The 25,302-nt window shown below is 38.5% G+C and overlaps 3 protein-coding genes and 1 long non-coding RNA gene across 5 annotated transcripts in view; 2 read left to right on the top strand and 2 right to left on the bottom strand.

Annotated features, from left to right (window-relative positions):
* Window positions 1-573: 573 nt before the first annotated feature.
* LOC121649669 lies at window positions 574-1,689 on the bottom strand. The gene is made up of 2 exons (XR_006012144.1): window positions 1,565-1,689; window positions 574-977 (listed from the first exon to the last, which is right to left on the bottom strand). It is a non-coding gene; the product is annotated as an uncharacterized LOC121649669 (long non-coding RNA).
* Window positions 1,690-1,935: 246 nt separating this feature from the next.
* Window positions 1,936-3,595, top strand: ppil3 (peptidylprolyl isomerase (cyclophilin)-like 3). The gene is made up of 6 exons (XM_042000669.1): window positions 1,936-1,995; window positions 2,234-2,308; window positions 2,465-2,558; window positions 2,657-2,724; window positions 2,823-2,941; window positions 3,138-3,595. The coding sequence occupies exons 1-6, from the start codon at window positions 1,993-1,995 to the stop codon at window positions 3,262-3,264; spliced, it is 486 nt and encodes a 161-aa protein (XP_041856603.1). The 5' UTR covers window positions 1,936-1,992; the 3' UTR covers window positions 3,265-3,595.
* Window positions 3,596-3,817: 222 nt separating this feature from the next.
* On the top strand, window positions 3,818-8,172 carry zgc:101858 (uncharacterized protein LOC449555 homolog). Its single transcript, XM_042000660.1, has 8 exons — window positions 3,818-3,982; window positions 4,138-4,308; window positions 4,658-4,836; window positions 6,721-6,814; window positions 6,908-6,977; window positions 7,080-7,116; window positions 7,275-7,338; window positions 7,498-8,172. The coding sequence occupies exons 1-8, from the start codon at window positions 3,959-3,961 to the stop codon at window positions 7,654-7,656; spliced, it is 798 nt and encodes a 265-aa protein (XP_041856594.1). The 5' UTR covers window positions 3,818-3,958; the 3' UTR covers window positions 7,657-8,172.
* Window positions 8,173-8,641: 469 nt separating this feature from the next.
* Window positions 8,642-25,302, bottom strand: part of col27a1b (collagen, type XXVII, alpha 1b) — a 67,590-nt gene continuing 50,929 nt past the window's right edge. Inside the window, exons 37-61 of one of the 2 annotated variants that reach the window (XM_042000614.1) lie at window positions 23,921-24,028; window positions 23,770-23,823; window positions 23,425-23,532; window positions 23,283-23,336; window positions 22,264-22,317; window positions 21,196-21,252; window positions 21,030-21,083; window positions 20,857-20,910; window positions 20,707-20,760; window positions 20,538-20,591; window positions 20,329-20,436; window positions 20,132-20,239; window positions 18,419-18,526; window positions 18,284-18,337; window positions 15,454-15,516; window positions 15,235-15,288; window positions 15,098-15,133; window positions 14,565-14,582; window positions 14,421-14,456; window positions 12,332-12,358; window positions 12,191-12,253; window positions 11,881-12,049; window positions 11,692-11,801; window positions 10,477-10,695; window positions 8,642-9,152 (exon numbers count right to left, since the gene is read on the bottom strand). In XM_042000614.1, the coding sequence (XP_041856548.1) occupies window positions 9,006-9,152; window positions 10,477-10,695; window positions 11,692-11,801; window positions 11,881-12,049; window positions 12,191-12,253; window positions 12,332-12,358; window positions 14,421-14,456; window positions 14,565-14,582; window positions 15,098-15,133; window positions 15,235-15,288; window positions 15,454-15,516; window positions 18,284-18,337; window positions 18,419-18,526; window positions 20,132-20,239; window positions 20,329-20,436; window positions 20,538-20,591; window positions 20,707-20,760; window positions 20,857-20,910; window positions 21,030-21,083; window positions 21,196-21,252; window positions 22,264-22,317; window positions 23,283-23,336; window positions 23,425-23,532; window positions 23,770-23,823; window positions 23,921-24,028 (1,971 nt within the window). In that variant the 3' untranslated portion in view covers window positions 8,642-9,005. Of the gene's footprint in view, window positions 9,153-10,476; window positions 10,696-11,691; window positions 11,802-11,880; window positions 12,050-12,190; window positions 12,254-12,331; window positions 12,359-14,420; window positions 14,457-14,564; window positions 14,583-15,097; window positions 15,134-15,234; window positions 15,289-15,365; window positions 15,517-18,283; window positions 18,338-18,418; window positions 18,527-20,131; window positions 20,240-20,328; window positions 20,437-20,537; window positions 20,592-20,706; window positions 20,761-20,856; window positions 20,911-21,029; window positions 21,084-21,195; window positions 21,253-22,263; window positions 22,318-23,282; window positions 23,337-23,424; window positions 23,533-23,769; window positions 23,824-23,920; window positions 24,029-25,302 lie in introns of those variants that run through there. The other variant, XR_006012141.1, reaches the window with a different exon arrangement.

Here is a 25,302-nt window from a genome sequence, read left to right as displayed (position 1 = left end):
ATATAAAAAGGCCCCCGTAGTTGAATATAAAACAAAGAGGGCGGGCCAAGGAGGGGAATTTGGACAGTGCCTAATTTTAATATCTGTTGTTAAAGTCCTTCCCTCTCAAGTTGGAGTGATCGATCTAGTAAACTATTTTTTTCCCTCTGCCTTTTCAGTAATAACAAATTAACCCTCTATGGCATGAATTTTTATTTTATGAGGAAAAGAATATTCCACCCTAGTTTTGGGAGCTTGGGGGGGTCCTTATGATATATCAATCAGAAAATCTGCCCCCTCCCCCCCACAAGATTTTGGTTTGTTGCCTCAGGGCAACAACGTGCTATGAGGGTAATAAAACGCCAAGGTTTTCTATATTATTTAATAAGTGGAATGAAGAAATAACAAGTAATAAATCCTTTAGAAGAAGTTTTATTTTTCAACAACAACAGTTTCAACAAGCTTTATTTCAACAAACAGCCACAAATGATTTATCAATTAGTGCATCAGAGATTAGCTGCAGTGTGTGTTTATGTTTCCGAATGTGTGTTCCTGTGGGGTACTGAATGACTCTGTGTCTCTCTTTTTTACAAAGCACAGTCTGTATTATTCTGTATGGAATCTCATGAAGCAGTTGCTGGTGGATGTGAAACAGAGGTGGGCGTCATATTTTTGGCACTTGGCTTTAGGTGTACCTTTGCATCCTGGTACCTTGCATCTCCCTTTTTTTTCATCCATGACCATCCAGTGGGCTGTGGCATCCAGACGCACATCAGGGTCCGGAATAGGTGTAGTGGGTCCTGTTCTCCTCTTTTCTTTGTTTGTATTGCGCGGCAATTGTGGAACTGGGACGACCGCGCGGGGGGGGGGATGACAGGTTGGCCTGTCATTCTGGGTAATCAGTGATGTTGGCATTGTGGGGTGTTCTCCAACAGGGTGAGCATGGAACATCTTCCTGTGAAACTTCATCTTCATTTTCCTCTTCATCCACAAGCCATCTGTTTTCAAAATAAACCAGTAAGCATAAAATTAGAATAGGTCATATAAACCTCTCTTTACCCACTGATGTGCACACGCAGACACACACACACATACACAGGCACACACATGTTCATTCCATACAGTATGTTACTCTACTGACTGAATCCTGATTTCCTAACTCTCCCTCAAACCTGATTCTGGAGTCCACTCTTCCTCACTGTGACTCTCCTCAAGCTCACTGTCCTCACTGTCTGAAGGAATGAGCCTGACCACTTGATCATGTTCCTTATATGGATAAAATGTTTATGCTTCCATTTCCTGTGAGTAACAGTAGATAGTACAGCAAAAAACTTGATTATGTGGATAGCTATGCATCCCTACACATCTTCATCCATGAGCATGTTATAGTTAACACAAAAGTGGTCTAACTGCACAATGTTGCCCTGAGGCAACGAATGAAAAACTGCCATTTCAGTAAATAAATGAAGACAAAAAGTGTCTTTACTCAATCAAATATGCTTCTTCACTTATTCATGCACATCACAGATATTTTTATACAAAGTTGTTTAAATTTAAACATGTTAAAAAGTTAAATTTATCTTACCTTCTGCAGGCAGTGTGTCCAGGTTGGCTGTGGCTCCAAAAAGGACTGTTTCACCCCATGACGAAGGGTCAAAGCCACGCCCGGCTCAAATTTCATTGGTCTAAAACTTATCATCAGACTTTTTATGTGATGTTTTAATTTAAGGGGCTGGTGTGTGGGCCAAAATAATGGTTTGTTGCCTGAGGGCAACACCATGCCATAGAGGGTTAACCAAAATCTTTTGTGTTGCTAATCGTAGATTTATCAGTCAGTCTTAACACTGAAACTTTAATACTTTAAATAGGATACTGCATATACAGTTTTTACAAAATACCTAACAGTGACAAACGCAGATATTTTCAGCTCGTAGCGGAACCAATGAACGTTGGTGACTCACTCCACCCGACCGTATTTCTCAGACACACTCGATAACAGACGCACCATTTGAAATGGTAATTTTCATTTTCAACATTTTCTGTAGATTTATGTTAAATACTGAAAATGAAATATCTAAATTAATAAAGTTATTTATATTGTAACGGGGTTAATTGAGTCACAAGATAGTCAGCTAACTACATGTGTTTATTCGTTTAACTTGGCAGGTTTGCTACATCATATTGAGCTAAGTCAATAATTACTGTCCGAGAATCACAAATGTGATTTCTTAATGATTAAGTTTTCCTTTTGCAGGCGGTTACCCTTCATACAGATGTAGGGGACGTTAAAATTGAGTTGTTCTGTGAACGCACTCCAAGAACATGTGAGGTAGGTTTTCACGTCACATGAACAGGACGATGTTCTTCGAAATCTTTATGATTTCTGTAAATTTGTTTAAATTAATTATTTGTGGCTCTACGTCATATACTTTGTGTTGTCATTTTAAGGTCGGTATATGTGGTTGACTGCGGTACTATTTTACAGAACTTTCTTGCTTTGTGTGCCAGTGGGTTCTATAATGGTTGCAACTTCCACCGAAATATAAAGGGCTTCATGGTTCAGACTGGAGACCCCACAGGTATGTTGACGGTTTATCATCAGATCGACCCTTGAAATGTATAAATAACATGCTCACTGTATTTCTTTAATGTGTCTTGGTGTGAAACCCTACTCCAGGCACAGGTAAAGGAGGAACAAGTATATGGGGTCGCAAATTTGAAGATGAGTTCAGTGAACACTTCAAGGTTAGTAAATTCTTGGATGACTCTCCCCTCTGTTATGTTTTCAGTAGTGAACCATCTCATTTTTGTATTATTATTATTATTATTATCTGATTTCACAGCATAATGTAAGAGGAGTGGTCTCAATGGCAAACAATGGCCCCAACACAAATGGCTCCCAGTTTTTCTTCACATATGCAAAACAGCCCCATCTGGACATGAAGTACACAGTTTTTGGAAAGTACGTAATGTATACATTTCATTAAAAAAAGAGCAATGCACTAAAATAATAGCATAATCATAGCATAATATACAACATTATATTTTCTAACTGGTGGAAATCAGGCAATTTTTAATTGATACATAAAGTAACTACCCAATAGACATTTAATTAGTTTTCTTCTGTTTGCTGACATCTCACTGTCTTTATCATGTAGGATTATCGATGGCTTGGAAACACTGGATGAGCTGGAGAAGCTGCCTGTGAATGAAAAGACGTTCCGACCGCTGACTGAAACCCGCATAAAGGATGTGACCATTCATGCTAACCCTTTTGCTGTATAGCTGAGTTTTAATTCAGATATTTGTACATGGTGCCTGTTATTTCCAGTAAACCAGTGGATACCGAGCCTGGGGCCTTGCTAAGGTAAAACAGGTATTTTGTCAGAGGCTAGAAATCATAGAAAAGCCAAAACTGCAAAGTGATGTTTTTTGTCATGCAGATTAAAATGTTAATGAACAAGAGTTGTATTATTATTTTTCTTCATCTTCATCTTCATTTCTTTTTTTTTTAGTTTATTTTATTTTATTTTTTTCCACATTCTGTGTACAGTCAGATTTTGCATCTTGAATATAAGATTCAGTAAGGACGCATGGTTGATGAAGTAACAGTGACTTTAAAAAAAAAAATTCAACCGGTTATCCTTTTTATCACCATGTGTTTAGACCAAAAGAAGCATGTCTGACTTTGTAAGATTTGCTACTGTTTTTTTATTGTAATAATAAAAAACACAAATAAACTACCATGTTCTGTCTTAAATAGGCTTGTATATTATCATTTTATATAATGTCACTATATTTTCTAACGTCTCCACAAGTAAATTAAACTCATTAAAAGGCATGTAGTTAGAGATTTGAGAAAGTCGGGGAAGTGTTTGTAGTCTTTGAACTACAAATTCGTTTTTTCGCGTCAAATGACGTCATTAGTCGTGGACGAAACACGACATGCTGGATTTAGGGACAGGTAAACCACACCGAAATGGCCTCAGAGAATGCATTTAAAGTAAGTTAGCATTAAACATTTTTTGTATATAAATAACAGTGTTTTTATGTTTATACGTTCGTGTTTATGGTGCTTATCACGGCATGCAGAGCTAATTTGTGCATGCTAAGTTACTGTGAGAGTCGTGTAGATCAGTTTGTATGTTCGTTTTGTAGGTGTCATCGTTGAAGGGGAAAGTGACCCTGATAACGGGAGCCAGCTCGGGTATCGGAGCAGGGACGAGCGTCCTGTTCGCAAAACTCGGAGCTCTGCTGGCTCTGAATGGCCGGGATGTGGAAAACCTCAACAAAATAGCCAAACAGTGCACCGACTGCGGAGGTGTCGAGGTGAGTATCAGCTGGGTCATCAGTTTCACACCACGTGACCTGGATCGTGTTAAATCACAGTGCACATAACTCATTACGAATCGTTGGTTGTTGAGAGTATTTCCGTGTCAGGTGAAGTTAAGTGGAGTTAGTGTGACTGCTTGACAGGTTTACACCTTCCAAGTGGATAATTTACAGGAACCTAAAAGTAACCCTAACTGGGTACATGGAGGCTTTTTGTTTTTGAAATGTTATCTGTAATCAGTGTTTCTTTGGTACAAAAGTACATTGTTGACAATAGTATGAAATCAACTTTAAAGCCCCTCATAAATTAGCCTCTTTAAGCCATAATGTGGATTTTTATGTGCAGCCGTTGCTCGTTCCTGGAGACCTGACTGACGAGGAGACTGTGAGGAAGACAGTGGAGCAAATTATTGCTCACTTTGGCCGGCTGGATGTCCTGGTCAATAGTGCTGGCATTCTGGCCATGGGCAGCATTGAGACCACAGATCTGGCACAGTATGACAAGGTCATGAACATCAATGTCAGGTAGGATTTATAAGACCTGCCATTATGATGGATGATGGGAATGTTCATTTTGCTGAGTGGACAGTAGCTAGAACGTGTCTTGTGATGATGGGCTATTCAGCGCCACATTGTGGGAATATGTAGGTAAAAGAAATGATTGGATGGAAGCCTTGCAAGAGAAATACAGTTATGCATGTAAATGTTTTCAGGACTGAGTAATGGCACTATTTTGTTTGGTTGTCTCCTTTTAAAAGCACATTTATCTTATTATTTATTTTATTTCTGTTGTTTAATTGGGTTGTTTTTTTTATTTCATGCAGATTGTGGTTTGGCATTTGTTTGCTGTAATAAGCAAGACTTTATTACACATTGTTCCAAAACTATGATAAAACACTCAGCATTAATGTTGCCATCCCAGATGCTCCATTTACCCAAGTCACATACACTAATGCACCCCTATATCAGCACAGATGCAGTGCCATCCTTCTCTTTTTGCTCTTTATAATATAAATTATTTTCATTCCTGTTGTTTGCAGTAGCTTCCCTGTATTCTGATGCAAACTTGTACCGACATGTAAATACAAATTGCAGAGTTGCAGAATGTAACAAGTGCAATTAGTATGTTTTTACACGGCATGCCACTTTCCTCAAATATGATGCATCAGTGGAACATCATTGTAAAATTTAACGTGTTTGTAATTAATTTAGGTTTGCACATAATTTAACGATTTTGCCGAACACTTGTGAATTTTATGTCCTTTAACATTAGTAGAGCCACTGTTCGACATGAATTAACTTCTTTACACATTCACATGAAGTTCTTTTTGTTTTTAGCGACTCTTGGTTTAAACAAGTACAGAAGCCCCAACATGAGCAACGATTTTTGGGTTCCGAACTGCACATGAAAGCATAAACTAGCTGCACAAGCATAAACGATCATGGTTATAGGGAACTTGTAGGCTCAAACCGATGTTAAAGCATATATTTTGCTCCTGCTTGGAGGGCTTGATGTAGGTTTTATCTCTATAAAAGTTTAAAAATGTAATTTATTCAAACCACAGGACAGTTTTCCACCTCATCTCAGTCCAGGGATTGTTGCAGTGTTTCTGAATCTTTTGTATAATGAAGCTTAAACTAACCCTGGTCAACAACAATGGGTGTCAAAAGTCTTCTTAAACCCGCATAACTAATTACGCCATACAGTGATGTGTGTGTTTAATGCAGAGCTGCCTTAAGATTGTTGCCATTCAGTATTTTTCAGCCTTTCTCTTGCTGAATCTTTTTATATGTATAATGTTTTTCATTCAGTGATGTTGCAGTGAATTCCTACAGTCAACATATCAGTGGAAACTATCTTTAGTGAAATCTAGTTGTCAGATCATTGCATTTTGTATTTTAAAAATTTAAACAGCCTGTGGGTTTTGGGGTTTGTACAGACCTGCATCATGCATTGATGCAGGCAGGCATAACTGAAAGTCAATGTACTAAATTTATTGCAGATATAAAGGACAAAGTCTCCATTTGACGTTGACATGGGATCCTTTTAGGTCACATGATCTAATGTTTGGCTAGCCAGCACGTTTATCACTCATTAAGTCAGTTTCTGCTGTAAATGAAGGTGAGCATTGTGACAGAATTGGAATTCATAAGGAAAAAATAAATAAATCTAAAATGCATAACTTACTTGCCCACATTATTCCAAACTGCATCGGATCCGCAGGAACATTAATCATCTTGCACCCGTCTCCTGTGTGAATGTGTGAATGTGTGGGTGCAGGTGAGATGCTGTTTATCACACTGCTGAATCCACTCATGGATGTTGGAAAGTTTTCCTGTGAGTGACATGTATACTGCTATGGAAATGTTAATTATTACTTTCTCCCAAAACTTTATTTCCTGTAACAGATCTGTTTACCACCTGACTCAACTCTGTGTGCCACACCTGATCAAGACCAAAGGCTCCATCGTCAATGTTTCCAGCGTGAACGGACAGAGATCTGTGGGTATTTAGTATGTGGGTGCAAGCCTTAAACGGCACTACTGTTCTATTTTATTCATCATGTTTTTTTTTTTTCCTTCATCCTTTCTGTAGTTCCCTGGTGTCTTAGCTTACTGCATGTCCAAATCTGCCATTGACCAATTTACACGCTGTATAGCACTTGGTGGGTTGAGCCATTTTATATGTAAAGCCCTATAAAAGTTCCCAGTGAGGACAAGTCGTCATACAACTGTTTTTTTTTTTTGTTTTTGTGCTTTTTTTTCAGAGCTGGCAACAAAGCAAGTCAGAGTGAACTCAGTCTGGTATGTGTAATAAATATTTGTTTGTTAATTTCACTTTAATATTCATGTTCCTCTGCCTTCCGTTTTAGGTTTTTTGTCATTTGTCTGAAAAAACGTGACTTTATCACTAAAATCTTTGACAGCATTTCTTATGAGCTGTAATATATATTTCTCTTCAGTCCTGGTGTGATCATTACAGATGTCCACAAGAGAGCAGGGCTGGATGATGAGCAGTATGCTCAGGTGAGCCACTCTTAGATCTTTAATAGTTCATGTCAAGTAACAGTAATGTGACAATCTGTTTATATTTTTTGGAGCTAAAGCAGATAAATCTAAAAAACATAGCACTGAAAAGTCTCTTTATAGATGCCACTTTCATCTTTGTGCCTTTTAACCCTCCAGTTTCTTGCAAAGTGTAAGCAGACCCACGCACTCGGTCGGCCAGGCGAGGTGGAGGAAGTGGCGCACAGCATCGCCTTCCTGGCGTCTGACGCTGCCAGCTTCATCACTGGGGTCAACCTGCCTATTGATGGAGGTCGCCATGCCATGTGCCCAAGATAACTTCGTCTGCCCGAGTTTTGCCATCACACATTGCTTCAAATGGCTGCTTAAATAGCACTATTTCACAAATACCATTCAAATTTTCGATTTAGAGACCATATAAATGCATTTTCCTTTATTTTAGTGAAGTTTTTCTTTTAAAGAAGATAAAAGCTGCTTATGAACAAAGGTTTCAGATGTTTATTGAATGACCTGTTGAGCGTTCAGCATATAATGTCTGTACAGACCAAACACTGAGCTTATGTACCAATGGCAGCATCCTCTGAGTTTTCCAGATTGGTGCAACCAACCATATTTGTTGCATTGTTAATAACAATTTTTAAAGCTGTAAATGATCGAAGACAGACTTTTGACGCCCGGTTTGAAAGTGGAAAAGCTTGTCTGAATTTAAATAATACTTAAATAGAACCCACTGATAATAAAAGGCTGCATAAGTATACATTTACACTTCAAGAAAAACGTAACTCAGAATATTGAAAATGTTAAAATAACTTGACAATATAACTTAAGAAATTTGCCTCTTGTCTGTATATATTTTACATTCATCCCTTTTTAAAGCAGAGACACAACTTTAATGAGAGCTTACAAAGAGTTTAACGTCTGAGTGTCAATTGTCGCAGCACCAGGTGTCACCTCTGTGTCATCCCAGATTATATCAGGTAACGACTGTTTGCAGTGAGACGAGAGGTGCGAAACGAGGTAGCATCATGACACCCTGTGGAAATCTCGGCTCCATTTTACACTGACGGTACCACACAGCAGTTATTTGTGCCAAGAAATCTGCACAAATGCTCATCAGCGATCAGTCAATAGAGGCTCAAAAAAAGAAGAAATACCTGGAGTCAGTATGTCTTTGTGTATACCTGAATGAGTGATATGACTGACACTGTATATCCCTAAAGGTTGTGAAATAGCCATTGCACTTTATATCACAATATACAGCACAAATACATCTATAAATAATACTTTAAAATTGGTGTTACTAGATTTGCAGAGTTCTGTCATATTTCTTTACAGATCTTATAAAACCGAAGATTTTTTTTTTTTTTTTTTTAAACCGAGGATCAGACTGTGAAGAAACATGATACAACATGGTCAGAGATGACAGGCGTGAGACGTCCATCAAGATCTCCTATCACACAAGCAAGTCTTTAAAAGGGAAGCTCATTATTATTTTCATATAGTCTCCAATGAGTCTTCTTCATCTGGTGCCCTCGTGTTTCTGCAGTCCAAGCGTATTTCCTAAAAAGAACGGGGGTTTGTTGCTGCAAACCACAGAAGCACCGTTATTCAAGATCTCCCACGCTGTTTTTCCCTCAAGGATTATTCTGGGCTCCCAGCGTGGAGCCCTACAGAAAGCAAACAGGTCCGACCTCAAGGTGAAATCTTGCGCTGGGCTCTACGGTCGGTAAGTTGTACACATCCACAATGGGGAGTAAGGTTGGGTCCTGGCTCTGGAAGATGAAGTGAGTCTGATGCCAGCGTCCATCTTTGATCTGAGAGTCAAACAAAATAACATCAGTCATTTCTCCCTCTCTTTGTGGAGTCTACACATGTATGTAGTTTGGTTTGAGGTGAATGTTTTCAGATAATGCCTGAGAACTAATCTCTTCCAGAGAGACCTTTGACAGTGAGGCCTGTGGATTATCCTGAGAAACAGGGTGATGGTTAACATTTTCACCCACTGTTATGTTGTAAATGAGAGATCTAGCTGAGCTGAAGATGAGTGAGAACATGCCCTTTTGACCAAGTATAGAAGTGAATGAACAGATTTGCTACATGTAAAGACAAAAATCAAGAACACCAGTTCACCTGAGTCTCTTAGAATTAAATTAATACATTATATTATGTACAAATGATAACTGGGACAGAGATTTGTTTAGTTGAAACACATGTATGGTTTCCATCTTCACTGTCAAAACCTGTTGACACAGTACTGTATCTTCATGCGACCGTCCTTTTTGTCTTTGTCTTTTCTCTAATTGCAAAACAATTATAGTGCATTCCTGTGATACTGCCTGCTGTGAGAAACCAACCCATTTAAACAAAAGAGCATGCTGGAAAAAAGCCACCGATTGTCCCCACACACACATACACACACACTGTTCTGTTTTTTGTTTTTTTTAATTGAAGCCCAATAAATACCTTGAATTGGTACAAAGTGGTAACCTGTGAGAGTTTGAAAAAAAATGTTAAAAATGTACTCTTCAGAATTATAGAAAAAAAAAACCTTCAGGGAAGAAGAAATGTTTAGCATATTAAAGCTGTTTTACAAAATGGAGTTTGATAAAAGCCTCGAAAGTTAGTGCTTCCAATTCCTATAGGTGTCCCAACTTTTCTTGTTTACTACCAGCCCTTCTGTCGGCATAAAAGCAGTGTTGGAACACACTGTGGTACCATACCCTGGGAGCATTATCTGAATAGTACTGTAGAAAGTAGTGTCTTGCTATAAAAATGAGATAGAAGAATATGAGAGAAGAATAAGGAAAATTTTTAGTAATTTTTAGTAAAAAAAATATTAACAAAAAAAACCCTTTCGACTGGTATTATATATAAATGGAAAAGAAATGGTTTTAAAAAATAATTCCCATGTACATGTATAACAGGCCTCAGTCTGAATCTTTCTCCTGTTGATTGCCTTTGCATTAATGAAATGTAATAATTGGCTCCAGCTCCAAACTTTAACCAACTTGGGTTATATCAGCCTCTCAAGTTCTCAGCAAGAGAGTGTAAGTGCATTTCCCAAAACTATTCTTCTTCAAAGCTTTCTTGCACTGAGAACTGCATTGACCTGCCTATCACAATAGTAAAATAGCGTACCCAGCAGTCATCCCTGGGAATGAGCGGCTCCAGGAGGTCTCCAGCATGAATCTTCTCCCCCGACCAGGCCTTGAAGCTAACAGCGGTGGGCGAAGGCTGCCGAGACGGCCCTGCTGCCCACACAGGTGTGTTGAGGCAGTGAATGATGATGTGCTGCACAGCCTCGGTGCTCAAAAGGTGGATGAAGTTCATCTGGATGCGACCCACTCCCACCTCCAGCTGAAGAGCAAGTGGATTTATGCATATTAATATGATTAATTAAGATGTGTAAAATGTGAATATGGAAGAAGTGCTAGTAATTATAATGATTATAATGAAATGAAACTGTTTCACTAAAATATCTTAAAGATAAATTATTATCCCAAAATATAAAGGATAGATTAAGAGTTCAAAGATTTACTTGCCAAATAAACATACTTTTGATGTTTGAAGACCAAAAGGACATCTTTAGATTCACAACCAGAGTGATCCGTCCAATTAAAGCCAGAAAATGGGCAGCTATGGTCTTATCAATCAAAAGACACATGATGTGGTCACATGGCCTGTCTTAAAGGTGCAGTGTGTAACTAAATCAAGTCACTGAAAAATGTATATATCATTAAAAATAGCATTTCTATTGGTATTAAATCACTTTATTAAAATTATTTATGTTTTTATTTTCTTAGAATGAGCCATTTACATCGACATGCTGTGGTTTCATATACATGGCAGCTGCCATATTTGTGCCACCATTTTTACTACGGTGTCTCTGAATGGACAAACAGCTCTGTGTGTGAAGTGAGAAGTCTCTGAGCTTTATCTGAATGCTGGCTTTTTTGGTAGGGGCCACAGCAACACCTTATAATGCACATAGAAAAAGACGGTAAACGATGTAGAAGTAGTTACCTGTAGTGCAGTCCTTGCTGCACCTGAGGCCACTGGATCCTCTCACTGAACATGTTTATGTCTGGAAGAATTTTGGCCAATGTGCTTGGCATGTCACTTAATTTTATGCCCATCTTTACCACTAGATGTAAATGATTCTTACACATTGTTCCTTTAAAGTTTAAAGTTTTTCTCTACAACTTGAGAAAACATGGAAACATTTTCCATTCCATATTAATCCACTGTCAGCAGTGTATGCTCTCAGAATAATGCTGTTTGTATCTAAGTGATGTGTGTTTAAATTTTTTGTCTGTCTCCATGTCCTGCATGGATGTAAACACTGATCCAAACCTTTGAAACTGTGATAGGTTTCAGGCATGTCTGTCCTCCACCAGTGAAGTTGCACGTCACCTCAATGCTGTCAACCCTGCAGCCGAGGTTTGGATCGATCCAGTAAGTGCCTGCAGAGGAGATGTAGGATAAATGAAATCAGATAAATCATTAACGGAGACAAAAACAGCCGTGAAAACACCTTCTCACCATCGTACATCCGCTGCTCACAGCTGAAAAGATCTCGGCAGATCCGGGCTGGATTGTCACGGGTTCCCAGTGGGTTTCTCAAACTCTGGATCAGCGAGCTGAGATGCTGCAAGGTCTTCAAGATCTCTGTGCCCTGGTCCAACATGGGCAGGTCCAAGCTTTGATAATTCTAGTTTTAACATAAGATCTTTGGTTAATATTATTGTCACTATTCTGTACCATGCTATTCTAATAATTGCACAAGTTTAATTGAGCATATATCAGAATACATTTTAAGACTGCAGCTTAAATAGTTTCCCTAAAAACTAACCTCTTGCTTTAGTGCAGCATTGAAATCGATGATCTCAAACGCAGTACCGAGAGCTTCATTTCTCTGCCAGCAGAAGACACTTTAATTTGTTTTCGGTCATCCAGCAAGCCCAAATTATGAAATAATGAAGCACATACTTACAAATAAAAATGCAGAACTGGGAAGGCCCTTGAAAGCAATGGGAGAAAAAAAAGACTTTAGGGGAATTTTTGCGAACATGTTAGCAGTCATTGAATGTCTTTGTGTTCATGTACTGTTCTGTAAAACCTAAACTACTCTGGTGGTGGAGACTCTCATTTCTCACTCAATATGCAGATAAGGGGAAAAAAAACAATAACCAATGCAGAGGAAATGAGGCGCGAGCACACAAGAAATTAATCATGTCAAATGAAGAAGAGCCGTAAACGATCATCTACTGTATTAGATTACAGTGAGGAAAAAAAGTCGGCCTAACAAGAAAGATTATCCCCTAAATAACAACAGAAAATGATTTTCCACCAGACTTGGAGAAACACCTTGTCTTCATTTTTGCAGAAAAACCAGGACTCTGTCATATTTAATCCTAACTGTGCGCAGAACAGCTCAGTGTAGAAAGTGTTTAACAAGTCTCTTGATCAACAATGATTTAATGAACCTTTGTTTCAAATGTGAAACTTTGATCTGGAGACATGTAGAATTCTTCTGCAGGAATAATTGCAACTGTATGTTTAAACACCTGTGAGGAGCCACTGCCTTATTTGACTAACTTCTCCTGCATTGTCAATCAGTTAGTCATGTGAACATGAATATAGGCTTTAAAAGCAGCCCTGAAGTGTCGCGAGGCTAAGAAACCAGACTTTTTTTTTTTTTCCTGGGAGCCGCTTTACAGCCCAGTGTCATATGACAGCAACTGCATATCAACACACACACTGGCGATTTTGGATGCAAAGGAAGATGGAAAGGGACAGAAAAGAGACAAGATTCAACATTAGACTGACTTTTACTGGCTGGAAAGAGCTCAGATTTCTAGTAGGATGCAAAACTGATGCTAATTAGCTATAATTTAGGGGCGCCTCACCAAGTTCAGCAGTGCAGCTTTAAAGATATTCACACTATAAATTAAAAGTAGTTTAGGAAACATAACTCTTACATATGCAGCTGTCTGGGAATCAAAAAGTAGATGAGCAAATGACTGAAAAGCTGTTGTGTGGCTGTCTGTTAGCTATTCCTTCAATATTTATTTTCCACCAGTAAAACAGGTGAAAATATGAAGCTGATTTCAAGTGCGGTAACGGTATTTGGAGGTTGTTGCTGGGAACTCTACAACATGGACTCAAAGGAGCTTTCTAATACAAGTGAAATAAATCTGCAAAATGAGATAAATCCATCAGAGTGGTCAAATAACATCCAATCAAGTAATACACTTTTAATGAGGTTTACATATAATTATCCAAATCTATCGAGGAGAGGACTTGATTTGAGAAAATGATGTGTTTGCCAACAACAGAAAGCCCAATTTAGACTGTGCTGAAGAAAAATGAATAAATAAATAAATAAATACTGGGCAGCTGTAGCACAGCCTCATTTAAACAGAAGGAACAAAGATCAACCTGACCCAGAGTGAAAGAAAGACAAACGCATGGAGAAAGCTCAGAGTGGCTCCTGATCTTAAAACATAACAAACCAACAGGTTGTGATGGCATGGGCATGGCTTCCAGTGGTACTGGGTCACAAGTCTTTACTGATATGCATAGAAATTTATTATAGGGCTCTTCACAATAGAGATGGATGATGACTGAAACACAGTGAATGCAGGATTCAGAATTTTTGGAGGTAAAAACATAATATATTATAACCAAATCCATCATCTGAGCGAAATCTGATTGAAGTGCATTTGACTTGATGAAGACAAAGTAGGGATGCTGATACACAAAAACTAATGAAGACAACAGGAAATGTCTGGTAAAGTATCACAAAGCAGGAAACCTAATCCTGAGATGTCTTACTTTAGTCATTATCTGCAAAGGTTTATTTACAAAGTACTTAAAATGAAAATCTAATTTCTGGCTGTGTTTATCTAAACCCTTCAACCAATTACAATGTGATTTTCCCTTAAACCAAAGCTGTCAATCTGTACTTTCGCTCCATATTCCTTATATAACTGTGTCTGGAATAATGCTCTCTAAATATTACAGGATGTCTGAGGAAAGAGTCTTTTACATCTGGAGGAAGTACAAAAAGAAGAACTCACTGGTGGCCCAGGTGGTCCTCGAGGACCAGGGGATCCCTGAAAGATTCCAGCAACGCATTGGTGTTTTATAGAAGAGTATATAATTCATGCATTCCTTCTCATATTGTGCAAAGAACAATGGTACAGACAAAAGTAATAACTTACTCTCGGTCCTTGCAACCCCTGAAGAAGAAAAAAAAGAAAGAAAATGCAATCAATTTAAAAAATGAGAATAAGAGCAGAGCAGATATATTATTTATTATTTAAAGCATAAAGAATTGTGTTACTAGTTCACATCCTCGTATACAACATTCTGTAAGTGAATTGCTCTTAACCCTTTTCTACGTTTGCTCATAGAAATCTCATTTCCACACAGCAAATCCTGTTTTCCCACAGCAATCCTGTACATAAATGTTGGCATTTTAAGCGCAGGGCTGTGAATTATGTCTGTGTGCCAGCGCTCAACAAACCTCTTAAAAAGCTTGAGATGAGCAAGCAGCCAACATTTATCACGCTGACAGGATTTCCACAGCAGCTAAGTGTCAGTGTGAGTGTAACAACAAACAGCAGAACACAATAGGAAATGAAAAGCGCTGTGGGGCAAAGGAGGCTGAGTGGTGCGCTGTCTCCATACTAAGTATCCTATTCTGTGCTCACAGTACAGACAGACAAGGATTCATCAAAACTGCGCCACGCACCGTCTCCCCACGACTTCCTTTGTCACCCTGGGGTCCCTGATGGAGAGAGAGAAGACAGACAATCACTCTATCACTGCCAAAAAACAGAGAGGAGTCACATAAAGCTTGGCAGATAGGATGAGAGATGAGGTACATACTGGATGACCGTTGGGTCCAATGATGCCAACGGGGCCCACAGCTCCCTTCACACCCTGGAAAGCAGAGGCATGTTAGTGACTAAGGACACGTGTGATGGAGCATCTGATGAGGTCGCACTTATTTTTCACACCAAGTGTGCAGTTTGTGAGAATTCAGTTCACCAGCGTTGGCTGAAATACTGCACCGAGTTGCCAAACTGCCATTAATCTTCATTTTACCATCAAACCTCGTGGTCCTTTTGGTCCCTGTATTCCTTTAGAGCCAATGTCCCCCGGTGGTCCCTAGAAACATGTTAACAAATACAAGGTTTAACCAGGATAAAATAATCATAAATCTGCGTCAACCTGTTGTGAGAAGTTTTTTTTTTTTTTTTTTTCATTAATGCTAAGTCAGCTGAAAATAACTTTTCATGTTACATAAACGTTATTTACATGTGCTGTCATGGAATTAATAGCTGGGAGGGAAAATAAAACAAAGGGAAATTCTTTTGAAAAAATATATACAATATGTTTTATATCTCACTCTTTAGCTTTTATTTTAACTGACTGCAGCTGTAACCTTTCATATCAGGAATGTGCTTCTTTCCCCAGTAAGTGTGTAGCCAGCACCACACTCCAAAATGACATATGCCTATTTGTGTCACTTTACCAGTGTGAACATCCTTTATCCTCACAGCTGAGGCTTCTCAAAATGAAGATACAGAATGGCATATCTTCAGACGGTGTAGCGAGGGTGTCTTCGAGGACTTTGCTAGCACAGCTTCACCAGACAAATGCAAATAACTTTATTTCCAATTTCCAAGGGGGTGTTATCAATGGATGCAGATTAAAAATGCCTCTGGATGTAACTATCTAAATGGTAAGTGGTTTCAAGTTATACTATTTTTTTTAACCTTAGCAAAGTTCCACATTATGCATTTCTCATCAACCTATTAACACATACACTCCTCAGCAATTATAGCAGGTGCACCTGTTCAACTGTTCGTTAACACAGATAGCTTATCAGTCAATCACATAGCAGAAACTCAGTGCATTTAAGCATGTAGATCTGATGCATGTAACTTCCAGGTTAACCTGGGATTTTCTGTACTATGACGCTAGTCCACTTCCTGTATAGCACCATGGTAACTTAGGCTGAACGGCTAACCTGCTCCAGAGCAGGTTCTAGATAAGAGGTCAACAAGTATAAAAGCGCCACCTCCTGACCAATCAGGTCTCTTAGAAAATGACCTGCTCATTCTGCAGACCTTGGTACGCGAATCATGAGCGGAGTGTTGAGGAGAGAAAAACACTTTGAAGTATGTTTTGTACTTGTTCTTGAATTTTTCCCAAATCTGTTTAGCTCCATTAGGGATGCATCTAAAATAAAGAGGTTATTAGCAGGGCAGTGGTCACTTATGGCAGAACTGTAGAATCATAAATATAAGGGAAGCACAACTTTTTGTGCCATCAAAGTGAGGAATAATCCAACATATATGCTCACAAAGAGGTGCTAAGCCTCTAAAGAAGTCATTGCTAGAAGAACAGAGCGCAGACCTCTGCCAAGATATTTGATTTTTTATTTATTTTTTTTTTGCCATTGATTGTTGCCATTATATTTTTTTGCTAGACGCTCTAATGCCAAAATTATCCCCATTTTCCCATATTAAAGAATCCTTTAAAAAATTCTTGGATCAAGGTGATGATCCGGATCACCCCCAAAATCTATTAACTAGGTCCTTATTCAATGTCTAAGATTTATAAAAAAATGTAATCATAATCCATCCATAACTTTTTGAGTATTGTTTCTAACAGACAGACAGGAAATATTTTTTCCGTATAGCCTTTTTGTTTGTTTTTGTCTGTGTATGTGTGTTTGTTTTTTTACTATCTCTTCAATTCCAGTTCTACAGATCCACCGTTCTGCAGGTTTTAGTTGCTTTCATGCTTCAACAAATAGTAAGTGTGTATGCACTGATGAAGGCAGAGCTACCATGCAAGGTGCTTGTCCGAGAGGGAGATTTAACCATTAACATGATGATGAGTGGACTTGAGTAACAGCAACAACCAGTGTGGAACATGTGGTGTGCTGAAAACTGTCTCAACTCATCTGTGCAGCCTTATCACGTTAGATCCCACATTAGAGAAACAGTTGTCATGGAACTGATGAAGCTAATGCTCAGTGGAAACTGGAACACTCTAAATACCATTATCTATAAAAAAAAATATTTTTTTGCATTAAAAGTTTAAATGTATAGGCAGGTGATAAGGACACAAAAGTACTTCTGACCTGCATTGAAATCTAACTGGTTTCTTTTTTTGTCTATGTTCAGACTGTGACACTTTTATTAAAGATTTTGTCTCTTTGTCTATTTTTTTTGCATCTTGTAAGCTTAAAGTCACACATTAGCAATCACATACCTTGATGGAGGAATATAATGGAAAATCCTTATATAACAAACAATACGTTATAATTAATGTCCCCATGGCTGTTTTTGACAGATAATAAAGTCTTTAAAATATTCATCCACCTGGTAAAAACACATACTGTTATTTTTTAATTTACCATGACACTGCTGTAAATACAAGATAACTGAAGCTTTTTTTTTTCAATTTCATTTTCATCTCTGCACTTCAATCTTTAATAAAATAACTTTATCCCTACAAACTGCCTCTGAGTCAGACCAACTACTGAACACTAACATACACTTTAAACCCCTGCAGCAGGAAACTCTCCAACAGCACTCTGAGGGATTTAAGATGAAGACTTAGACTAATAAAGCCTGCTGTGTTTCTGCAGCTGGTTATGATCTACAGTGCAACGGTGCTTCAAATAAAACCGAAACATGGTGGAGTAGATGTCATCTTGGGCCATATTACAGTAATACCTAGCAGCTTACACACATAATCTTTACAAAGACAATACAAACTTATGTATCTCCTAACAATTTCAGGTGATTTAAGAAAAAAAAGGACTTGAACTATAAAAGGCAAGTTAAAAAGCCTATTCTAAAGGTTGAGGACAGGAAAAGTAAAACTAGTTGTAAATGGAGATTACATGGGAGCTCACCTTTGGTCCAAACAGGCCCAACATCCCTGGAAATCCTTGTCGACCACCACCCCCCTGATAAAAAGTGACAGGAGAAAATACTGTGATTGGTGCACATCCTAAGAATGCGCTCTTTTTAAAAACATCTGTGCTTACTGGTTGTCCTTTAGTTCCCAGATCTCCTTGGTTTCCTGGCAGTCCCATCCCACCGATGGTTCCTCTCTTTCCCACTGGACCACTCTGCCCTGATAGACCTCTTTCACCCTAGAGAGAGAGAGAGAAAGATACACGTCAACATCGTCCTTACAGCATTTGCACAAAGACCTTGAGAAACCAAGTGAAGCCAGTAATGCAAGCTAGCTGCTAGCCGATGACCCATCACAAGCTTCCCACCAGTAGTCACTGTTAACTTCACTTTCTGTGACCCCTGACGAAGGAGGACACACGCCTGCTCCAGCTCATTGTCACTGAGTCGGTGCTTTCCTTCCTTTCATCTATTTTCATGTCCAAAACCCAGAAAAAAAACTTAAATCTTGAAGACCCAAGGACAAAGAAATGATGTTCACAACTATGGCCAAAAGGTTTAGACACAACTGGTGGTTTGCAGGAGATTTTACATTCAGCAGACTGAGTGGAGGGGGGTGAGGGTGTCAGGAATGGGTATTAAAGATTGGTCTTTACAAATAACTTTTTTTTTCAACCAGTTTGAGCCAAAAATTAAAAAAGAAAAAAAAAATCTGCATTTGCAGTGTATAACTGAAAAGATTCTGGAGAACTGGGTTGAACTCTGAATTATGGCAAAAAACATTAACCAATGTTGGATTTGCATCACCCTTCAACCCCTCAGGTATGACTGCATAAGAATACATCATCCCTCCATGATTGGTATGGCCACATGGGCTCAGACGTACCTCTGAAAACCATTTTCGCTCAACACACTCTGCTTCTGCATAAAGAAATTTAACCTGAAACCGTTTTAAACAAGGAGGAAACCATATATCAACTCTGTACAGAAACTCTGCAGTTTCCTGGTCACAAGCTCATCACCAATGGACAAAGACAGTGGACACATGTTCTGTGGTGAGATGGATGTTTCAGCTGCTTTTTTTGGGTGGGGGCAGGCAGATGTTAGGTTCTACATACCAAAGATGAGAAAGACAGTATAGACTGCAAAAGAAGCAAATGCAATATTCAAAATGGTAAAAGGTTTGCATCAGTGTGCATGACATGTATGAAGGGACCACTGATGCAGAGGTGTGTATTGCATCATATCCAAGGAGGTAAGTGATTGTTTCAGTAGGAAACTACCAGACCAAACTTTTTTTTGCCTACAGTCCAGATCTGTCTCCTGTTGAAAATGTATGGAGCATCATGAGGAGGAGAATCAGAAAACAACCACCACAGACCGTTAAGCAGCTAAAAGACATTCAGCATGACTGGACAAAGATTCCTCTTTAAAACGCATCTATTAGCATTTCCACTTCCCAGATAATTAAAAAACATAATGAAAAAGAAGGATGATTGAGCACAATGATAAACTGCCTCTGTCTAAACTTTTTTTTTTATGAGCTGCTGGCATTAAATCATAGATATATTTAAATAACTAAATACAGAGGTTGGTCTTTGAAGACACTGAAAAGATTTTTCTTTGTTCTTTTCTATGATAATAGAGTTAAAAAATGAAAGACTAAAGTTTTTGCCCAATTTTAGAGAACTAAAAAGTAATAGACTAAAGCTACAGATAAGCATCTTTAACGCCTGAAAGCAGCTACTTATGTTAATAATGAACTTGTTTCTATTGTGAGAGAAGAAAATGACTAATTTAGCATAATCAAATAAAAACATAAGCTGTTAACCCATCTTTCTCACCTTTGGACCAAAGGATCCTTGACTTCCAGGAAGCCCAGTCACACCTTTTTCACCCTGATGCCCAGGTCTTCCAGATAATCCCACTTTTCCATCTTCTCCTTGTTCTCCCTAAACAAAGATGACAGTTGCTGAACAATAAACAAAGCATTTTTTTCTTTTCCCTGATTGAAACAAGCACCACTCTCAAGCTTTTTTACCTTGACTCCTTTACTTCCATCTTTACCAAGGAGGCCATCCATTCCCGCTGGACCCTCAAGACCCTCCCTGCCCGTGACTCCACGTGGGCCATGAGGGCCTTCTGGTCCCTTGGGGAAGAAAAAGAGAAATCTTTAACCGTAAGCTTCCTTCAGTTTAAAATAAGAATGTAACCAGACTATGAAGTAGAGAAGAAATGTATCCAACTCACTGGTGGCCCTTTGGTCCCAGATGCACCAGTTGCTCCTGATTTTCCTTTCAGACCCTGAAACATAAAGATTTCATGTCCCACGTTTCTAACTAAGGACCGTTAATGAAAATATATGCAATATTGCCTAAAAAAACCCAGCATCAGCCATCTTTTTCATCAAAGTCCTTACTTGATCACCTTTGGATCCTTTCAACCCCGGTAGTCCCTTTGGTCCAGGATGTCCCTGAAGATTTAAAGATCATGGATAATCTGGAAAAATTCATACTGAGCTTTAAAAGGTTAAGTTTTACATTTTAGGAGAAAGAAAGTGGATACCTACAGGAAGCCCTGGGGCACCAGCTTCGCCTCTAGGTCCATCTACACCTATTTGACCCTGAAAAATGCATTTTCTACATTTTAACATTGGTTTTATCTAAACTTTTTTTCTTTACTATCTCAAACATGAAAACTAGAACATCAACTATGGGGAAGGTTACTTTTATCCTAACTTACAATGTGTCCAGGGTCACCCGACTCGCCTCTCTCTCCTCTGTCTCCAGGAAGACCCTGGAGACATGACATGGAGACAAACAGTTCAGAAACACCACAATAATAATAGTAATAGTACTAATAATAATAATAATAATACACAAAAATGTGGGACATGTAAGAAACTCACTCTGTCACCTTGAGGACCTGGAAGACCTTCCATCTTGCTGTCATCTCCCTGTTCTCCCTAAGGAAACAATGCAGAAATAACTAGTGAAAAGTACTGTTTGCCCTACATCCAAATCACGCTTGCCATGTTTGGTCTAAACACTTGGCCTCCTCTCTTTATATGAATGTAAGTCATTATGCAAGTTATTACCCACAATAATCCCATTTCATAAAAATGGAGCCAGAGTTTGCTCCAGGGTTTTTATGAGAATCATTAAACAATAGTCACGGCTGCATGCATAATTTAAAAATCACGTTCAACACGTGTCAAAAGAAATGAATAAAGAAAGAGCCCAAGATAGTATTTAAAAGAAAAAAGGATAATTAGAGATGGACAGTGGCCAAAAGAAAGTGACAGCTGCATGGATGACAGAAAATCCTCTGAACCACTAGTGATTTATACATAACTGATTTGTATTTGTAGCCATGTAACAGTTTCAGTGCCACAATTTCCCAACACTCAACTGACAACAATAGATTTTGCAATGACCTGCTTGATAGTATGATATTGATTTAATTAGTGCACAAATGAAGCCAATTACATTGGGAATACTGGCAATGAAAAAACAACAACTATCCATATCCAGATGGCTTCTGCCAAGGGACAAAAAAACAAAAAAGCTAATTAGTGTATGACTAAACTCTCGTCCAGCGTGTTTCATTGCACGGGGCTCCTGTCAAATAAACACAAATTATGTGGCTAATATCTACAAATTTATGAGCACAGGAAGTCCAGGTGCTTGGCTAATTATATACATTTTATGGTGCTGAGTTAATTGGGTGTGTCTGAGTTCATATCATTGATCAAATTAGGGATAACTTTGGGAAAATTGCAAGGACACTGCAGCAGACAAAGGCAGCGCTAATTAGTGACACAAATCAAGTCGGACTGCATCAAAAAAAAAAAAAAAAAAGAAAGAAAGCTGACCAGTCATTGTGGTACATGACAGGCCCCCAGAGCTCATTGGACAATCAAATTGCAGACAGCTGTTAGAGAATACAAAAAAAGAATATATAGTGTTCTTTCTACCTTTTCACCTTTTGGTCCAGGAGGTCCAAATGGGCCCGGTGGTCCCATGTGACCCTGTAACAAGAAAATGACCATGACTGAATGTCACTGCAGAACTTGACTCAGATGTGTCAGTAAACTGAGAACAGAGCAGTATCATTGATCATCTCTTCACCTTCCTCTCCTACAGAGAAAACAACTTTTAAATGAATAAGTGAAGTTAAGACTGCATGTGTTCTCTTAAATATTCTCAATTTCTCACATGAAATGTCGAACTAAGTCTATTATAGTCAAACATACGTGCAGGTAAAAAATATCTTCCATTTCAAAACAAGGACCCCCATCTGACATATTTCATGATCAAATACACTTTTGTATTGTAAATGCTTTACTGTCAATTTTTATTGTAATTTTTTTCTATTCTATTTTAATATTATTTCTACTTTAACACCTGAATTTCCTAATCTATGGGATTAATAAAGTACTATCTTATTGTATCATATATTGTATCGTATCGTATTGCATTGCATCGTATCGTATCATATTGTATCGTATCATATTGTATTGTATCGTATCGCGTCTTATTGCACTTCAGCTGTTTTTTCCTGTTTGTTTGGCCCTTCCAAGTTATTTAAATAATAACTTTCTTCCATGTAGTTGCTAACCTTTAGCAAAACCATAGTTTTATATGAAGCCTTTGATAAAGACAGAAGCCATATTTAAACCTGGTTTACATATTTAAGCATCATGAGAAAGCAAAGTCACTGATTTTATCAGCACTCAAAAAGTAGATTAAAGGAAAAAAAATAAATAAATAAATTGCAAGAAGTTCTAACATATAACTACCAAAGAGGTGTCAGTGTGGTCCAGAAAGCAACTCAAGGCTAATGTCTCATTAGGTTAACTGCTATAATCGGAAAAAAAATATGAAGTTTTTGCTTTCAAATCACCTGTTGCATATATGGAAAACACCTGTAGAGATGGTGGGAGCTTTTGAATAAAGCCTCAAAATGTTGATTTCAAAGATACCAAGCTTTTACCTGGTAACCTGCTAGTCCTTGATCACCTTGTTGGCCCATCCTCCCTGGAGCACCCTGTGGAAATAAACGTGAAGGTAAAAATAATGACCCCCATACACTAACTGATTTAAGTGGGTTACATCTCCCTGTGTTGAGAACATACCACTGTCCCAATGGTTCCTCTTGCTCCCTTTTGTCCAACAAATCCTGGCTCTCCACACTCACCAATTAGCCCACTTTCACCCACATGGCCTTGCGGACCTTTACGCCCCTAGAGAAAGGCCACTAATGAATAGTTATGTACAAACATGCCCGGCCAGATGCAAGTTAACAGCCAGATGCCATTTAACAAGCATTTTAGACGCTGCTCTCGTGGAGGTTACTGACCTCCTGCCAGTTTGTTTATAACTGCTTTAGAAAAATATTCAACTCCCCACAGAAGGAAGTAAATTGACGGACACGGGAAAGTGAAAGGTGTGCTTAGCTCTAAGCAGATGAACTGACAAACCTTTTCTCCTGGCTTGCCCCTCTCTCCAATTTTGCCAGGTTTACCCTCCTGACCCTGGTAAAAGAAAATCAAAGGGAGGTTTTAAGTGGACAAAAAGAGCCGTCTTTGTTGGAAGTGAAAGAAATTTGGAGGCGGCTGCTCAGACACTCACCCTCACCCCCACAAGTCCAACAGGACCAGGTGGTCCTTCCTTTCCTTTCAGGCCAAATTCACCTCTGTCTCCTTCGGCGCCCTCTGGGCCAGCATCCCCCTTTTCGCCCTGGGAGGAGTAGTACAAATTTAATGAAAAAGGTGAGTCTTCTGAGTTAAACTGCGCTATCTAGAGAATAATGACAAGAAGGCTTAGCCAGAATTCTGTCACTTTGACTTTAAACATCATACAAGACAGGATTATGCAACAAATTTATAGATTTAGTCTGAATGCCATCAAGAAAACAAAAATTACACATGAATGAAAGATATAATCAACTTATGAGAGTTGTCTTTGGCTTATGCTTTTAGCTTTCTGCCCACCCCTTACAATATTCCACCTCATGAAATAAAGAAATGTCTCACTGCAGCAAAATCCTGGCCATTCAAATCCTTGAATGGAATGGCTAACAAAGCCTCATCTAATGAGCACAAAGGTCTTCCTCATAAATGGGGTTATTTACGAGTCATTATTTATGAGTAATTTCATTCTGCAGGTCACAAATAAAACCTTGAATTGCATCCATTGTTCACAGCCCTCCAAATATATATATATATTTATATATATATATATATATAAATATAAATAAATAAATAAATAAACCCAGACAGAGAGTAGACGCAAGCTTAAAAACTGTCTGCATTAAAGTCTCTTTGCAGCACTCTTGAGTTATAGCTGAAGTTTCCAAGATGACGGCTCAGGCGTGTAAACAAAGAGTTACAGTAGTTGAGGCCCGAATGACATAAAAGCATGACTTATTTATTACTTAGACGCAGTGAGCTGAGAATTGGAGATATTTCAAAGATGAAACATAAGAATGTGACCTGACATGTTGTTCAAGGTGTTTAAGCTCCCAAAGCATCTCATGTCATGAGAAAGTAGGCCAAAGCGTGAAGATTTCAGCTGTGATGCAATTTTACTGAAAGAAATTGTCAGGCTGTTCAAGTCTGTAAAGTATACAAGCTTTCCTTGAAGAAAGCCAACATGCCACGCAACCTAGCGGTAATTACAAGAAATGGTGTGTTTGTGTAAACTCCTGGCAAATACGGTGAACAATTAATGAGCAAGATTGTGTGTAAATAAAGCGAAAGATTGAACCAAGAACTGCACCCTGAGAAACAACTTGGGTAATCAGGGATATGAAGCTAACACATTAAACAACAGCACACATTAAAATATCATTTAAGAATAATACAGTCTGACAGAGACAAAGAGTTTCCTGTCAGGTAAAGTTTGGAAAAAAAAAAGGCAAATATTGCTGTTTGACTTATGCATACTAGCCTAAATTCATAAATGGTCAGTGCAAAGGTATTTATAAGTCCTTTATAAGTCCTGAATTCCTG

The sequence above is a fragment of the Melanotaenia boesemani genome, chromosome 11 (genome assembly GCF_017639745.1).
Source record: "Melanotaenia boesemani isolate fMelBoe1 chromosome 11, fMelBoe1.pri, whole genome shotgun sequence".
In the NCBI taxonomy this organism is placed as follows: domain Eukaryota; kingdom Metazoa; phylum Chordata; class Actinopteri; order Atheriniformes; family Melanotaeniidae; genus Melanotaenia; species Melanotaenia boesemani.
Note: the sequence above shows the minus strand (reverse complement) of the source record. Positions and strands in the feature narration are given on the sequence as shown.

Coding starts and splice junctions, on each gene's coding strand:
- ppil3 (XM_042000669.1), top strand. Junction 2,309..2,464: donor GCACTCCAAGAACATGTGAG/GTAGGTTTTCAC, acceptor ACTATTTTACAG/AACTTTCTTGCTTTGTGTGC. Junction 2,725..2,822: donor AGTTCAGTGAACACTTCAAG/GTTAGTAAATTC, acceptor CTGATTTCACAG/CATAATGTAAGAGGAGTGGT.
- zgc:101858 (XM_042000660.1), top strand. CDS start 3,959: ATGGCCTCAGAGAATGCATTTAAA. Junction 6,978..7,079: donor TACACGCTGTATAGCACTTG/GTGGGTTGAGCC, acceptor CTTTTTTTTCAG/AGCTGGCAACAAAGCAAGTC. Junction 7,117..7,274: donor GTCAGAGTGAACTCAGTCTG/GTATGTGTAATA, acceptor ATTTCTCTTCAG/TCCTGGTGTGATCATTACAG.